Source organism: Nomascus leucogenys, chromosome 11 (genome assembly GCF_006542625.1).
Source record: "Nomascus leucogenys isolate Asia chromosome 11, Asia_NLE_v1, whole genome shotgun sequence".
NCBI classification, from domain to species: Eukaryota; Metazoa; Chordata; class Mammalia; order Primates; family Hylobatidae; genus Nomascus; species Nomascus leucogenys.
In genome coordinates this window covers 101,227,911-101,246,185 of record NC_044391.1, presented here as the reverse complement: position 1 = coordinate 101,246,185, position 18,275 = coordinate 101,227,911, and the positions used below count along the sequence as shown (strand labels likewise).

Below are 18,275 nucleotides of genomic sequence, written 5' to 3'. Positions count from 1 at the left end.
TTCAAAAATGTATTCATAAAAGGTATTTGCAATGTAATTGCCCATTTTCTGTCATTTATGTTGTGAATACTTTTTCTTCTCAAAGTCTGAGAAATTTCAAAGCTCAAGTATATTTTCATTTACCAAACTGAATCAATTTCCTTAGGAGTATTTGCTGGTATAAAACGAGCCTCATCCATTCATTACAGCGGAGAATCTACCAAATTTTCATCCACCCCCCAACAACTCAAATCCTTATCTTTCTTCACTTTGGTTAGAAGAACCACATATTCAACATTGGCCTAGGTGTCCCTGATTTTCAGGAAGGTCTGCTAGGCTGGTCAAGTGGTTCTCCATTCCTTTTCCTGGGATTTCAGCTCTTTTGAGGTGGACAAAGAGGATTGGCCAGAGCTGAGACCTTGATCTCATCAGTCCCTTAACTTGTCCAGCTCTCAATTTCTTCAGCTGTAAAGTGATTACCATTATCCATTTTAGTTTTGTCTCTGATACAGTTAATAGTACATGTGCCTGAAAGTAACTTTTCATTAGAGGGCTTGAAAGACTTCATTGGTTTTCAATGCTGAATTCCTTATTTTGCCAAATGAGTAAAATTCACAATTTTTTTTATTAACATTAACTTTTTTGCATATTTACTGACAAAAACTTGACTGCCTCACTTTGGAAAACTGAAAAGACTATTAATGGAAAGATGGCAATGTATTCATTCAATAATGCTGGGCCCTGTGCTCAGCCCTGAGGAAACAGTAGTGTATAAGAACAATCTCTGCTAGGATGTACAGCATAGTGGAGAAGGCAGGTCTGCAAATAAACAATTACACTCTTGTGAGATAACACTGATGAGGAGTGCATGCAACCACTGTGTAATCACGAATAAAGCATGCAGAGTAAAGGAAAACACCACAGTGGAGCTGACACTTGAACAAAGGCCTGAAGCAAACATATGTGTTTCCCAGCACTTGAAGGAGAAGAAGGAAGGGAGAAAGTTGCAAGTAGAGGGAACATCGAATGCTCAGGCATGGAGGTATGACCCACTGTGGCATATTCAGGGGACTGCAATCAGCTGAAGAAGTCTAGACTATAATCGGGGACTTGTAGGAAAAGAAGTTTGGAAGGAATAATAGTGAAGAGCTTTGCTTGCTCTAAAATAAAATGTGGGTTTTATCCTCCTGTTAATGGAGAAAGTTAATTTATTTCAAATATATATATATATTTAAAGTAATTTACATTTATTTTTGAATGTTGACTTTCATTACTTCATAGAGAATAGGTTAGAATGAAGAGAAAGAGGAGGACAAAAACTGTAGGAGGCTTTCACAAATAGTCCAGGAGAGATATGAGTCGAAACTAAGACACTGAGAATGTTTATTACAATAATATATTCTAGTGATTCACTCTTTTTGGAATTAAAAAATCTAAGCTCTACCATCCAGTTGCAAAATGCCATAGGCTGTAACAAATACCAAGATTATCTTGTTTTAAAACATTTTAATTTTACAAGCATTTACACATAGGCATTATGTATCACATCAAAATCTCAGTTCTTTTTTCAAAAGTATCCTTAAGATTTCATTTTCCTGCTGACAACTGTCTGTTGTAAAAGAGGTAAATCAGAATAGGATACTCAAGAAAAGATAATTACTTTAACCAGGATTAGAAACTATAATTCCCAATTCCTTATAAGATTTTATCACCTCTATAGTTGTTTTAATGTTGCTTATCTCTTTCTGCAGCATGAACTCTTTTAAAAATCAAATCCCTTCTTTTTGTGAGTAACAAAACCAATGTCATTTTCATTGATATAAAGTAGAGCTTTGGTTCAATAATATTCCTGAAATGGCTTTCTGCAAATGCTCATGAGGATAGCTACCTTTTCCTAAGTCTAACTATTCATCCACTATATTTTCTCCCTAATGTACTAATTTATCAAAAATATTTTTCCGGATATCAGTATTTTGTGGCATGAATTGAATTTGGTCATTACTAGTGTACTTTGAGTTAATTATACCCCCAAATTCCTTTATTCATTCATAAATAGAATTATTTATTTCACATTAAAAAATCACTTTAAGAATTAGGCACTTGACTTTGTTGGTCCTCACATTCTTTACTTGAAAAAGCAGGGAATCAGTCCACAGAGCTATAAGCTTTTTCTCCCCAGCCTTAATATTGTGTGATTCTACATAAAATCAATGACAGTTTCATTAATATTTTATTCAAAAGAATTATATTTTAAATTCATATTCAGAATAAATTATTTTAGAATTATTTTATTGGTTTTCATACTGTTTCAATACTTCTAAAGTAATTTATTTTCTACAATTATTATTGAGAATTTTCTACATACACGATATCATAAGTTATTTAAGAATAAAAAGGAATAAAACAAGGTTCTTGTCTCTACATCTGCCTACATCTAATAGAGAGTTAAAAAGCACAGAAACAAAAGAAAAATTTTGGGGGCCTGGTGTAGTGGCTCACACCTGTAATTCCAGCACTTTGGGAGGATGAGTCAGGAGGCTCCCTTGAGGCCAGGAGTTCAAGACTACCCTGAGCAACATAACAAGACCCTAACTCTACAAAAAAGGTTTTAAAAAAATGGTGCATGCCTGTAGTTTCAGCAACTCAGGAAGCTGAGGCAGGAGGATCACTTGAGCCAAGGAGTCTGAGGCTACCGTGAACTATGATCGTGCCACCGCACTGCCGTCTAAACAATAGAGCAAGACCCTGTCTCCAAAACAACAAAAAAAGAAAAACTATAATTAAAAGAATGTCATTTGGCATATCATAAAGAAGTTCCCAGCAAAGAGAAGTATTCAGTTAGAGGATGAAGAAAGGCTTCAGGAAGGAAATGGAATTTGAGACCAAATTTGAAAAATGAATGAGCTTTTATTCAAGAGGAGTGGGGAGAGAGAGTACATTCCGAGAAGAGGCAAGACTATGAGTATAACTTGGGCTGACTTTGGGGAATAATTAAAAAGCAGGGTTATTGCAAAAGGTAGAGAACATACAGAACTGATAAAAGACAGGGTCAGTCTATGGAAAGCCACTGTATTCATTAGTATTCTTTTGGTTGCAAGTGACCAAAAATCCAGTAAACCAGAAAAGAGATGGCACTAGCTGAAATAACTTAAAAGGTTACTTTAGACTAGCTTTTAAGTGTGGTTTATTTAGTGGCTCAAATTTTGCCTCCTGGAGACTGCCTGGATTATTTTTCCCCCAGGCTGGTTTTGTTTTCAGGATTGGTGTGTTGGTTTCTGGCAGTTCCAAGCTAACATCAGTAGAACATCCAGTCCAGAGGAAGAATCAATCTGCTCCCAAGTAGTCCTGGAGCTGAGTTCATTTCCCTGATTGACTGACTTGGGTAATATGCCCATCTCCAACTGTGACCAATGGGGACGGAATGCACTGGTTGGCTCAGCCTGGGTGCTATGTTGCACCCCCAAAGCCTGGCAGTAAAATGTTTCCTACCACACAAATGGACCAGAGTGAGGACGAGATGGTTATTCAAAGCAAAGAGCCTTGAGAAAAGAGGCTTCCTGCCACTAGAAGAGGATGTTGCTCTGGGCAGCAAATGATATTCCATGACTATGAATAAAAAGCCGAAGCTTTGGGACATTAGTGGGCAATGGAAAGCCACTAAAGATTTCTGAACTGAGCAGCATTGTGATTAATGCTGACCTTTATAAAATTAATCTGGCTGCGATGTATATGATAGGTTGACGTAGGAGATAAACGGAGGTGATAAAACTAGCTTTTAAGTGATAAGAGGTTTAGGGAATCTGGGCTAGGATGGCAGTGGTAACAGTAGAAAGGAGTAGTCAAAAGCAAGAAATATTTTTGTTCACAAATGTTTTCTCACCAGGAGTAAGAAACTCTAGAAAGTACACTTAATATTAAAAGCAATATTGGATCACTGAAAAAACATTGTCCTAAAGAGTAAACAAATAGAGTGTAATTTCTTAAATTGGTTTAATAGGAGGCCCAGCTCTGAAGCATCCAGCTTGTTTGTTCATTTGGAAGAACACTGCTGCCATCTCCTCGTCATCACAGTCCACATACTTTTATTATTCATAATTCTTCCTGGCAGCCTGGGGTCGGCTGTGTGAGCTTCCCAGATTTTTTCCAGATCAAATGCCCTGAAACACCAGCTAATTTCATTCTATGTGTTGAAGAGACAAAAAGGGTGAGTGGGCAAACTTTAACAAAGTGTTCCTCCTTCTGATTGAACAACAAATACCAATTAGTCATTTTAATTTTGGTCTACAATTATTTTGACTTTTGTTCTCTCCTGCACCATCTTTCAGCACCAGAGTTTGAATTCTACAGATTATGAAAGAATGATTGAATCATCAGGAGACTCTTATCTCTGATTTTTAAGTCCACGAGAACACTAACCTCATCATTTTTACTAAGCTTTTTCAAAGATTTAATAAATCCTGAATTTTCAATACCCATTTGAAATGCAGGAGGATTCACTTACTAATAAGCAAAATTAAATTTTGTCAATACAAAATAGATTCTACTGCTACCTCTCAATTATTTAATTGTATTACAGTGATTAAAACTGCAGTGGTACTAAGCACATTTCTTGCTGTAAGAAAGCTGAATGTGCTATGATTTTATGCCAAGTCCACTGACCACTCAAAATACAGTGAGATTATTTTATAAATGGAGTGCAATATGCATTCTTCTTCTCTTGTGGCACTGAGGTTGCTCATGTGTTATCACTGCAAAAGGCAAGAGCTAGCTTTGCCACACATTTACATGAATAAATAAACCTTCTAGGCCACAGTGCTGGTCAAATTTTATGGTGCATACAAGCACCTGGGGATCTTGCTGAAACGCATATTCTAATTCAGTAGGTCAGAAATGGCACCCAAGAGTCTGTATTTCTTACAAGCTCCCAGAACATACTGATGTTGCTGGTCCACACGCCACGTTTTGAGTAACAAGGGTCTTCAAATTTAATTACAAAATAAATCTTTTGTAAAATACTTTTCTGGACCTAGATTATTAGACATGCATTGTTTCTGAGGAAAACAAAGATAATTCAAATCTCATTCTTAGTCTAAGAAATATTCTAGGAAAGTGAAAATTAAGCTTAACCAATCAGAAACCACAAACTAACCTCTAACTATGGACTTTCCATTAGAATGATCCAAATAAGTCCAGCATTCCTCTTTAAGCAAATAATTTCTTTACTCTGCTTCGACATTTACCCTATAAAATCTTTCCCTTCAACGACATCCGACAGAGTCTCCAACTGCTTTCGGTCTGCTGCTGCCTGATGCATGAATGGCTGTTTGCTCAAAAAAATCCTTTAAAATTTTAATGTGCCTTAGTTTATCTTCTAACAGAAGGAATAAGTGTGAAGAGGAATTCTTCACAAAGGAAAGCTTTCACTCCTGAGAGTTTGAGAATGTAGGCAGTAACTAAATGAGTGACTCAAGTTTAAGAAGAGAATATATTGAGTTCTAGCTTCAACTCTAGGCAGTTGCCATTCTGATCCAAATGCTTTCATGGTTGTTGGCTCCTTGAACCTGCCGTTAGATAATAATAAGCATATAATGGATTGGAAAACTTTGACCCTATTGTTACTTCACAGATTTCTAGTACTTTTAAATCAAAGCACTATACTTTTCCCAGTTTTGATATCAACATGATAGTATTCTATGATAATTAGTCCCATTTTAAAATTTGCAGTGCTTGAGATCTCAGAAAATCAGTCCTCATCTTTTCTGAACTGGGAAAAAAAAAAGTCTGTTTGCATATTCATATATCATGGTTGGTAATTTACAACTTCCTTTGCATACATTCAGTCCTCAGCAGCTCTGTGCAGCACACTAGGTAGATATTTGTCTTATTTCAAAATTGAGGAAACAGAGAGTTGGTACACTTGCCCAAGAGAGCAGTGAGGTAGTGAGATGGAACTAGCACCTCTTGTTGCTGACTCCAAGTCCTGTGCTTTGTCCTATAAACAATAATAAAATAAGAACTGGATGGCACTTTACAGTTTACAGTGCTTATGAACATATCTCAATTTTCAGGGTAAAAAAATAAATTTTTTATACAGAGTTTAGACATGAAAAAACCGATGTCCAAAGTAGTAAAAGGAAATTGTCCAAGGGTAACTACTGGTGGAATCTAATAGGAATCCATGTCTCCTGCTTACAAGTCTTAGTCCTTTTGTGTTTGTTTGGTTGGTTGTTTTAGGACCTCAGATGCATTGAATTGGTTCATTTCACATTCTTTTGTTCATTTCACATTCTCCTCATTAGTCCATACATGGTTCTATTTTATTTAGTTACACAGTAATTTTTAATAGGATATTAGATGTCCTATGAATCACTACCCAGCATAGAAGCTAACACATTAATATCTAACCTTCAAGTGAAATGCTTCCCCATCTCTTTCCCTGCCTCCCCTCACCCAGGGTCACCAACATTCTGAACACTATATTCATTGTTCCACTGCTTTCCTTTTTATGTTGTTGTATATGAATATATGAATACACATTGACATTTCTAGGGATTTTTTAAACTTTATAAAAAGCATATTATGCTATATGCAATATTTTGGGGATATCATGCTGTACATAATATGAGGGGCCTGTAGAATTGGAGATGTTTTTACCAACAAAATTAGGTAATCACAGTACACACCACCCCGTGGTGTGTGTGTATATATGAACATTTATTGTGTAGACACATCAAACTACCCAGTCTCAACTTGAGACATATTTAAATGCACTCTTCATATATGTGTATATGTGTGTGTAAGTGTATAGTAGTAAAGGTCTATTCATTCAACAAATATTTATTGTGTGCCTGCCATGTGTCAGGAAGTACTAAATATCTTACTGTGCACACCCGTGCAAAACCAAGTGCAACACTCCACCCCCCTAAAAAAAGTCCCTGATCTCATGGAAATAGCATTGTACAGAGGGAGAGACAGACAATACATAAAATAAATATGGAAAATATAAAGGATGTTAGGTGATGTTACGTGCTAGGGAAAAAAATAAAGCATGCCAGATCCTTAGGGACTAGGGTTTGCCGTTTTAAATAGAATGCTCGGCGATGAACTGGGGATGAGGGGAGCGGGGAGTCTTTATTTAACGGGTGATACGGAGGTAACTTTCGAGAGCTGAATCAGAACCGAAGTAAACTCTTCGGCAACCCCCGCACTCAGCCTATAATGTCTGTAGAATAACAGGCTCAGTCGCGGTGGATGGCCCCCGGAGAGACGATGCATGTCTTCCCGCCTTTCTTCCGGCCGGCCATCCCCTCCGCTAGTATCGCCCTGCCCGCCGACGCCGCACCTGAACGCCGAGCTGCAGGCATTTTACACCAGCGCGACCACCGCCCGCCGGCACCTCGCCTTGCCGCCGCGCGCGCGCGGCCCCGAGGACGCGCTCGGGGAGCGCGCACCGCCCGGGGCCGCCCTCGGGCCGCTCCCAGGCCCCTGGGAACGCGCGCGCGTGCCCAGCCCCGCGGCCTCTCGGCAGGCACGCGGCCGGGAGGACGGCGCGCGCCCCGCTCGGCAGCTGCGGCGGCGGCTGGTGTAGGCGCTCACGTCAGGGCTGGGAGGAGGGGGTTCGCAGCTCAGAGAGTGAGAGAGACATGAGGCAACCTGGCAGGAAGCGAGAAAGAGTTCGGCGAAGAAGGAGTGAGTTCTAGAGACGCCCCGCGAGCAGGACCCGCGCCTGCAGGAGAGCGTGGCCGACCCGGCTCCTCGCCTTCTCTGCGCGCTCTCCCGCGTCCGCTTTCAGCACCCCGAGCGGAGAACAGTTCCCGGCAGCCCGCAGCGCTGCCGAGTGGCCGCCGGCCGGCCGAGTACCCGGAGCTCCAGGGGGCTCAGGAGCACCCTCTGAGAACCCGCTGTGCACCCACCTTCTCCCCTCTTTTGGTGGGCAAGTAAGCACGGGGGAAAAGCATCCGGTGGCCTCAGGGAGCCCTGAAGAAACCGAAGCAGAATGTACCAGGGACACATGCAGGTAAGACATTTCTATAGGGCTGGAGAGAATTCTTGGGGGCTAATTTAAGAGCAAGGCGGTTCACTAAGTTTCTATGGTTAAGTGCTGCCTTTGCACAACTCAACAAGTGAAGTGATGCAACATGACCGTGACATTTCTGTCCGGTGCTGCCAGGAAAACTAGACCGGTTTCCGAGGGTGGGAGAAGGGGAGGGAAGACCTCAGAACTTCGACTGGGGAAGTTTGTTTTCTGTGCATTCCCTGAGCCTGTTTCTTTAAACAGGATCAAGGAATCGAAACAGAGAAAACCCTGGAGATGACCGTGTTTCCGTTGTAATCCTATTGATGCATCTCAGCATGTATGTCAACTGAAGGGCAAACAATAATAGGAAAGACAAAGCTTTTCCTTTACCGTCTGAAAAGGTTGCTTGACTTAGAACACTCTGTCACTTTCGTTTCATTTTTTAAAGTGTTATATTTAAAAAACTATTTATACTGTATTTTCCCCCTTCACCTTATGGGACATTGCCATCTACTCCAATAGTCACAGGATGACTTGGGAGGATGAATTTCAAACACATGTCCAAGGAGCTCTAATGTTTTTCAGGGGAGGTGCTGCCTCCGGTTGTTATTAATGTTCATCTGAGCTGAGCCGCTGCTTCTTTCCGATGCAAACACTCTACTCTCTTGGGCAAGATTACTTTAACCTTGACTCCAGTTCTCATTCATACGGTTGGTTCTTTCTTATAAAGGCAGATATATGCTTTGAGAGAAAAATAAAATACTAACTCAGCTTTCTAAAGTATGAACTGGACTCTTTATTGCACCTAAATGGTTTAGTCATCAGGTTTGATGTTTGGGCTTCCTTTCCATTCCAAAGGTGGTCAAATACAATCATTATGTGTGATGCCTTTATCCTGGTGTGTAACATTTATGAATACTGAGGATTTTGCTTCTGTGTCTTTTAGAGCAATTGGAAATAGATAAATATGTTGTTACATTTATGACTTAGTACTACCCAGATTTAATTTCCATATCTTATGGAAATTCTTTTGGACTATAATCCATTTTTAAATAAAACACAATAATTCATCATAGTCTCAATTTTTATAAGAATTCTCAATATATAGTGCCAGAATTCCAAAAGATTTCCCATATGACTAACATCATCCGTTTTGAAAATTATTAATGTAATCATATCACATTTGATAGACAAAAATTAGTGAATGAAGTATATTTTTAAATATTATATATGATCAATGTGATCTGCATGTTTCTTATAAAAGCTACACCAATTGAAAAGTTTAGTAACAAAGAAGAATTCAAACAATGACTGCTGAAAAAATTAACAAAGAATTATTACTATGGTTTTATGCTTCATCTTCACCCAAGAATGATAATTACAATTTTATATATTATCTGTTTTTTAAACAGTTTCTTCACAAGGGTAAAACAGGAAGATTTTAGTAGAGTCAACCCTCAAAAAATTGTTCATTTACATAAAACTGACAATTGACCACTAAGGGGAAATTAACAAAAACTTTGCACAGTATTGTTTTGTTGCTTAAAAAATATGTTACTGTGAATGAAGAATCGAAGCAACAATATGGTAAATTCATGCACCCAAAAACAATTTTAACTCAGTTCTCTCAATATCTCAAAGGAGAATGTTATTGAAACTTGAGTTGCCTAGAACAATGTCTGAGGGTTTAATTTCACTTAGAAAGAATAAACAAAATATAAGACTCTGCATATTCTCTCAACTTAATGTCTTTTGCTTGTGCACTGCTGTAACAGCAAATATGATGACTTGCAGTAAAACTCACAAATCTTTGCTGCCAAGCTTAAATTAAAACATTACTAAATAAAGACTGTAATCAATACATCCACCAAAATTTCAGAGCATAATACTTTTTTCCTACTTACTATTAACCATTAATGTTAAACGTAAAACTTCCGAGGCCTTAGTAGGTACGTTTAGTAGTTATTCAATAGTATGATTATCTGAATGGGCATCTGCTCCCCCCAACAAAAAAAACCTATTACAGATTGATTTATAATATACTTTTTGGCTTACATTTTAAACTCATATCTCTTCCCCGAAGAATATTATTTAGCCTGTAGAAAAATTTCTATTGCGTTGGTATACTAGATTAAATAACGTTTCCTTATCAGAGATACTATCATCTTCCTGTGTGTACCTGACTCTAATCACAGATAAGAAGAAACATATTCCAAACACTCCAAAATGTGTATAATTAAAATCTGAATCCATATTTGGTAAAGTGGACCAGGGATAAGCAGATTTACTAACATTTCTGCCAGCTTTGGAGTTTATTTGAAACATAATGTTACTTGACTGATACCTTAAAACAAGAGCGAAACAGAAATGTTTGCAATCATTTGCTATGCATTCTAATTCTTCTCTTTTCTGTATCCAAGAGACTTTAAAATAAAGTGCTTTGTAAATTAGCAGTTTGAAGTAGGGGCAGGTGTTCTCAGGAAGACTTAAAAATAGTCTAATTTAAAACTCCTGTGGTGCCTTTGTTTTTGCAGCTTCATGATTTTGCAAATAAAGTCTATTAATTCTCATACATATGGCTAATTCATCTGGTTTATGGTAGAATCTGAATTCATTTTAGAAACCACAGACTTTTAAAAACACACATTTGGTTTGCTCTGCTAGTTCATTAGAAAATAAAAGTTGGCATCTATTACAGATAGAGCATAGAGTAACAGATATTTCTTGGTTTCATAGTAAAAGCCACAGGTATATTTCTTAGGAGCAGGGTCCTGCAGCTATGTTTTTATCCAGCTGCCTTACCAGTTATTTCCAAGGGGAGTTAGTCACCCCAGTAAATGAAGCAAAGGTTGCTTCTTTGGTGACTGTTTTAGATTTACTTATTTTTTTCTTTTGACCAAGGGCACTGATGATGATTGAATATACTTTAGCATCGGTCCTGACAAAACTCTGTTGCTCATAGAGGGCCTGTGGTCTTAATTCCACCAATACCTCTGTCTGTTCAGGGCTGAGGTGATTATTTGCCTATATGCATTTGAGTTAACATTTCCAGTTAAAGCAAATTATTACATGTCTCTCAATATTTTCTTAACCTAGCTGTTTTTTTTTTCTGGGGTGGTATAAATACAGAGAAATATACTTTCAATTTTCTACTAAGATTTTTTGAATTGTTATTGAAGAATCCACAGTAATGGGGGTTTTTTAATAAAAGAAAGTTATTTCAGAGGGCAATCAAACAAAAAATCTATTTGTAATTGTAACTGATCTTTATTATAGGCATTCAAAGCAGACTTTCTGACTTATTCAAGCCATCTGGGGAATCATTCCACACCCTCTAGCTTCACAAGACATAAACTAAGGAAAATTTAAATGACAAAAATTCTAAGACTATTAACAGCTCAAAAAGTAGCCATTTGTTTTCCCCCAGGGGAGTTTTGCATTTGTTTTTCTATATGACTTAAGATTTTTCTTAAAATCTTCACAAAGGGGAATAGCTTAGGTAATATAAGTTATGTTAGTACATTAGATCTCGCCCCTGGGGATTTATTTAGGTTCACTAGAAACTAGAAACAACACGCATAAGAAACCAATTGAAGGTAAGACTGTAGAATGTTGTTTTCAATACCCTGAACAGTAGGTTATCATAATTGAGGCCCTCAGCAAAACTGTAAAGCAGATGATATTTATCATGGGTACTTCCACCTCTCTAACAGATCCACTTTTTCCCCTCCTGGTACCACCTTTTTTTATTCTTGAGACAGGGTCTTGCTCTGTCGCCCAGGGTAGAGTACAGTGGCCCATTCTCGGCTCACTGCTTGCTATGCCTCCCTGGCTCAAGCAATTCTCCCACCTCAGTCTCCCAAGTAGCTGGGACTACAGGTGCACGCTACCGTGCCCAGATAATTTTTGTATATTTTGTAGAGACGGGGTTTCGCCATGTTGTCCAGGCTGGTCTCAAACTCCTGAGTTGAGGCGACCCACGCGCCTTGGTCTCCCACAGTGCTAGGATTACAGGCATGAACCACAGCTCCCAGCTAACCCTTTTCTATCCTGTGTTATTTCTTTCTTAACCCTTTGCTAAGGCATTAACTGCTAGCAAAGATATGACTAACAGCAATAAACCACCTCCACGCACACACACACATACACACATTTTCAGAGGCGAATCTTTGAGCTTAGTTTGGAGTTGGAGCGAGGGTGGCATTTTCAGGAGAGTGAGCAATGCTGGGGTTTGTTGTGTTGTTTTGGTCAGTGGTCGCTGCTGCCTTCCTCTCCCCCTTTTCTATTCCCAGTTCAAGTGGCACCTGGTCTTCTTCCTCAAATGTCATCTTATAAGTAATGATGAGCATAAGTATGATGAAATATTAACTAGAACCCTATTGAAGCAAATTCATGTACATTTAAGCTGTTGCTCAAAATTATGACACAAGCTCCAGCAAGATTCTGAAGTGTTTTCCTGTATATTCACATGCAAATCATGTTTGGTATGGATGTAGTGTTGAGCTTTTAACACTTGAAAGTTATAATAGTTGTGGTATGCATTAGCAGAATACTTGATTAATCTGAAAATCTCATTCCCCAGCCATACTGGCCAACAGTTTATCTACTTACTATAAGAAACACAATACAGTCTTTATAGATTTTATTTGTGGTTTATAAATATTCCTCCTAAAAACATGTGTTTGAAAGTAAAAATTTCAGCATATAAATGTTTTTATTATAAAACACTTTTTAAAGTAAAGAATAAGAAAAGGTTAAAACACAACTTGTTAACTCTACAATTTTGAATCTCTAGTATTACCACTGCCAATCCTGGAAACATTAAGATGTGATGCACCATGTAGTCAAAACATCTGGCAGACTCTGCTTTTTTACACTTTTCATTGAGATCACATGTTTCCAACATAAGCTAAAGCTGTTAAAAGGTTTTATATTTTGAAATTACCTTCTTGATACATTTATAGGATAACCAGTGTGCAATTCTAACACTAAATGTAAAGGTAAACCCCAGCCTAGTGTGTCCTTATTAAGAGACCTAAATCCAATCTGAATGTTTGGGACATCTAAAAATATAATTTCAAATATGCTGACAGAGAAAACTAGTTACCAAGTTCCTGAAACATTTTTCATCTTTTTATAATTCAGAACATATAAAACACAAATCATCTTGAACTATTGCATGGATCCAAGGCCAGAGTGCTGTGAAGTGGGGGTTATGTTTCTTTCAGTGACCTTTTCATTATCCCCCACCTCATCCACTTCTACCTCACCTCACCTATACCATCCCCTTTAGTAGGGATACCAAATGAGAGACTTTCTTTCCCAGTCTGCTCAGAAAAATTATTATAGCTTATATATTACTGTATTATAGAGTATAAACAGGAAGATAGTTAATACTCCATTAACTATCAAGAGAATTGCTGAAGGTGTAATAATACCACACACTGCCAATGTTATCTTATGTCATGCTGACTGATTCTTACTAGTTAGTAACCAATATACTATTTCTTTTATTAAAACCCCATTAGATAAATATCCATTATCCTACTCCATGTAAGATTTCACTAAATGGATCAAACTTTTGGATTGTTTTTTAGACACCACTGTTAGAAATAGCACAGATGAAAAATAATAAGCTCATTTAGACAGGAAGAGGCTGTTTTTGCCATTTCATTAAAAAAAAAAGACAAAAATTCCTGCCAGCAGCTCCAAAATGGGGTTAACCTGACCCAAGTGAAATAGTTTGAATTTCAGGTGCATGCTCAACTCCCCAAAGTTTCTACTCATGTGCACATACCTCTGGAAAACCAGATAAACCCTGCAAGTGAGACTTGATGTAGCAAGTTATTTTCCCCAAACAGAATGCCATATGGTGATCTATGAATCATGGAAATTCCAGGAGAAGAATGGTGTTGTTGTGATGCCAGAAATCTACCTAGGGAGTCACAAAATCCCCACTCCCACACACCCTCTTAAAAATCATATGGTTCTTAAAGCAACTGGTATGGTAGAAGAATTCATAACCATGTCATATGAATAATGATTGAAAGAACTGGGGATATTTGGCTGGGAAAATAAAGACTCAAGGAGACCATGATGACTCTATATAAGTATTTGAAGGGCTGGCTATTTAGGAAAGGGATGACATTGTTCTATACAGCCTTGAGGGTTAAAACTGGTGTTAAATTAGGGTAAGGTGAAAAGTTTCCTCAAGGTGGAGACAATAAGAATGTACCTCATATAGCACCCAGTTTGGCAAGGTGCCCTCTTGGAGATGGAAGAGGTGTAGGGTGAAGGGAGAGATATGGGTGAGCAGATCACAGTGACACTGTGCACACATAGGCCCCTATTCCAAGACATTATGCCTTGTAGAGAAACCCAGTGAAAAGCACCATGGGAAAGACCCACACACTAGGTATATGTGAGTTTGTGTCCCTATCAAAATGGTTGTAGTCAACTGAAGTAATGGCCAGCAAAATCCAACATTTCCTGGGAAAATATTCCCTGTTTGTCAGTATTTGGGTGGGCATATGACAGAGTACTATCATGAAAAGTGATCAGAAACAGTAAAAGGTCAGAAAATATGGAAGCTCCTTAAGAAAGTAAGAAAGAAGAAAAATTAAAACACCATGAGCAAATGAACCTGCTAGAGCTGCAAGGCACCCCTTCACCTCCCTTCACATGTGTGTTAACTGTAACATGCATGCCCATCCTCAGTGATCTGCTGATCATGTAGGGATATAACATTCGATTCGGCAGGGGATTATGTACACATGAGATACATGGGAGCTTATTGGAAATGCAGGATCTCAGGTCCAACTCCAGACCTACTGAATCAGGAACTGATTTTTTTCAAGAAACCCAGTGATTTGTATGCACATTAACATTTGAGAAGCACAGGTCTGAGAAAACTGTAGGTATAAAAACCATGTGTGATCTATTGAGCTGAGACCCTAGCAGAAAGCTTAATTCCTAGGTAGCTTTCTGACATCACAGAGACAAGATGAAGTCCCTGAAAGAGGAGCTGGAAAGAGCAGCTATCACAACTCTACTTGAATAAAAATGTCTTCATTATATTGACTCCATAACGACCAGCCAATTTGTTGTAGTTTTTCCTTCTGGAAAAATGCACAACAAACTTATGATGCTTCACCTAACACATTTATTTGTTATATTTACAAATAAATAAATAAATAGTTTTATTTATTTGTAATTTATTTTAAGGGAGTGGGGACATAATAGTTCTCTAAACAATTTGTTTGTTTGGAGAACAAACAAACAGAGGTGGCTCATGCCTGTAATCCCAGCACTTTGGGAGGCTGAGTCAGGCAGATCACCTGAGGTCTGGAGTTTGAGACCAGCCTGGTCAACATGGTGAAACCCCGTCTCTACTAAAAAATAACAAAACAAACTATTTGTTTAGAGAACTGTTATGTCCCTATCCCCTTAAATCTTTTCTCCTCCAAGATAAACAGTGCACTCAATCATTTCTCATAATGATATTTCTGATATTTTAAAGGCTCCATGAAAATATGGCCCTCCAAACAAGACACACTGCTAGAGATGTGACCAAGTGAATTCCAACCACTGCGAGATTATCTACCACTTGGGAAAGATAACTATTCAGACAGCCTAAAACTGCATTAGCTTCTTTATATTAAATTGTTCTATAAATTGTTCTGATGTTTCTATTCTATAAATCACTTGAGAGTTATTTCACAGGTATTTGGTCTTTATACCAAAATAATCTTAAATCTAAATGTGTTGATTAAAATATTCTAGGTTAACAGTTCCTTATGTCTCCAATGATTGTGCTAATGTTCAATTTGAGGTTGTAGAATCCTTTGTTTAAAAAACCTTTGAAAAAGTTTTCTTCAACCATCTCATCTCACAGATGGGGAAACTGAGGCCCAGAAAAGTTAAAAGACTTGCTCAGAAAGTCCCACACTGGTTAGTTAACAGAGCTAGTGCTGAAGTGAAATCTGCCTTACCCTGATATATTATTTTCATTACACCATAATTCTCTATTTTAAGACTTATTACATTCAAAAATCAACATGAAAATAAATATTACAATAAACCACTAACAGTTTCCAAATATCTAGGTGTTTGGCATGTAGTCATTAAAATTGATATTTTTCTGCTTTTCAGTTGTAGTATAACTATTTGATATTTTATATGTTGCTTTAGCAGTCATTTGGCTAACAATGGAAGAAAATATGGCCTATAAGTATGTTTTACAAGTGAAATAAAGTGCCCTGAAAAATTGAATTAGAAATTTAGAACATTTCTTGTTCTAAAGGTGTTCACCACTGTTTCTCCTTGGACTGACTAGACTGGCCATTTGAATAAGCATAGAAAGAATGATGAAGATTTAAAAATTACCATTTTGCAATCACCAGAGTAAACAGTGACTCAAATAAGAATGATCAATGGATGTTAAATCTGAGGAGGAAAGCAGTATGGGAACAAGGTATTTACATAGCATTGAAATGTCATCCATAAATTACAAAAGAAAAAAAGGAACTTTTCAATGGCTAAATTGGATAACACCTTAACTAAGTCATCAAAATCAACATCACCAATAATGGACAGATGGAGCATGTGCCTCTGGATATGATGCTCTGAAAAAGAGACAGCGTCACTCAGGTAATAATCATGGCAAAAATGCACAACCTGAGTCTAATTATGAGAAAACAGACAAACCCAAAATAAAGGCTACTCTATAAAATAAGCAGATTGTGTTTTTCCAAAATATTAATGTCATGAAAAACGAGAAAAAGCTGAGAAGCTGTTACAAATTAAAAGGAGATCAAAGAGATATGACAACTAAATGCAATATATAATCCTAGACTGGATCTTGGGCTAGGAAGAAAATTGCTGTAAGGACACCCTTGGCACACACTGTTTACCAGAACTCGAATGTGGACTTTTGATCAGTATTATTTTTGTTTTTACATTTTTGAATTGGATGACTATACTGTGGCTATGTTAAAAAAAATCCTTATTCATAGGACATACACATACTGTATGAAGTGATAAAAAGCATGGTGTGTATATTTAATAATCTTATGTATATGTATGTGTGTGTATATATACATAGAGAGGGAGGGAGAAGGAATGAAAGATAACGATAAAGCAATATAGCAAAATATTAAAAACTACTAAATCTGGGGAAATGGTATATGGGAGTCCATTGTACTCTTTTTGTAATTTTTCTGTAAGCTTGAGAGACTATTTCAAAATAAATAATGTGTTGGAAAAAAAGTACATTGGGGCACTAGCAGACTTCTAGATCTAGGCTAGGGGTGAAGGGTCCGGGGAACAGGCAGGGGCAGAGCCCAGGTCAAGCCCTGAACAGGTCAGTGTGGACCCCACTGCTGCCTTCACAGTACAAAGAACAGCAGAGCTTGCACCCTGACTCAGCAGGCCTGAGACACTGGTTCTGCCACTACCCTGCTGCTGCTGCTGCCCACAGAAACCCCATGTTAGAGCTTCAGTGGCTGCCCTTACTGCCAGGATGGACTCTCTACCATGGCTACTTGTCTGTGTCCAAAATCCTATTTCAAAATGGAGGGCAAATATGGCCGATTGGTGGAGCTGAGCCACGCTTCATACTGGGGCTCCAAGATAGTCTGTAAAAGTGCATATTGGCTTTTCACTAAGACTGAGAGTGTGGGCAATTTCCCAGATGTGGAAAGAGAGTTTAGATTTGGGGAAGATTTTTTAAGTGGATGTCCACCGTAACATGTCCAGATATTGCTTGAATGTAAAATAGACACTTTGGTCTCTATCTTGATTGACTAGAGTCCAGCCTGGCTTGAGAGATAAGAGTTGAAAGGAAATAATTCTCTTTAAGCCTGCGTTTATTTAGTACTACCTGCCATTAGAGACAGGACTCTAAGAGAATATGGTAGAACTAGCTTATATTGGCTTATTAAATCATGTAGCAGAGAAGAGCAGAATGGTTCCTCTATCATTGATCAATGTCCATCTACTGCTCACTCCTCTTCTTTTTGAGATATTAGAAAGAGCCATATAAAGAGTTTAGTAATTAATTAGGGAATTAAAATACATATCATGTACCTTAGTGATAAGAACATCTTTTTCCTCCATGTGCGGGAATTTAATGTAAAATATTGGGCACATTCATGTTTGATATTCATCCAAAGGGTGATGACAATCAAGATGCCCTGTGCATTTGAGTCATTAATATTGATATATAGTCTCTTACATAACCCTTTAGGGAGATTTATGTAAGACAAAAAGAAAGTCTTCT

The 18,275-nt window shown here is 37.9% G+C and overlaps 1 protein-coding gene across 6 annotated transcripts in view; it reads left to right on the top strand.

Annotated features, from left to right (window-relative positions):
- The first annotated feature begins 7,518 nt into the window (after positions 1-7,518).
- The window catches only part of PEX5L (peroxisomal biogenesis factor 5 like), a 242,060-nt gene continuing 231,303 nt past the window's right edge, over positions 7,519-18,275 (top strand). For all 6 annotated transcript variants that reach the window (XM_003256510.4, XM_003256512.4, XM_003256511.4 and 3 more), the window contains exon 1: positions 7,519-7,996. In XM_003256510.4, coding sequence (XP_003256558.1) covers positions 7,976-7,996 — 21 coding nt within the window. In that variant the 5' untranslated portion in view covers positions 7,519-7,975. The remainder of the gene's footprint in view (positions 7,997-18,275) is intronic.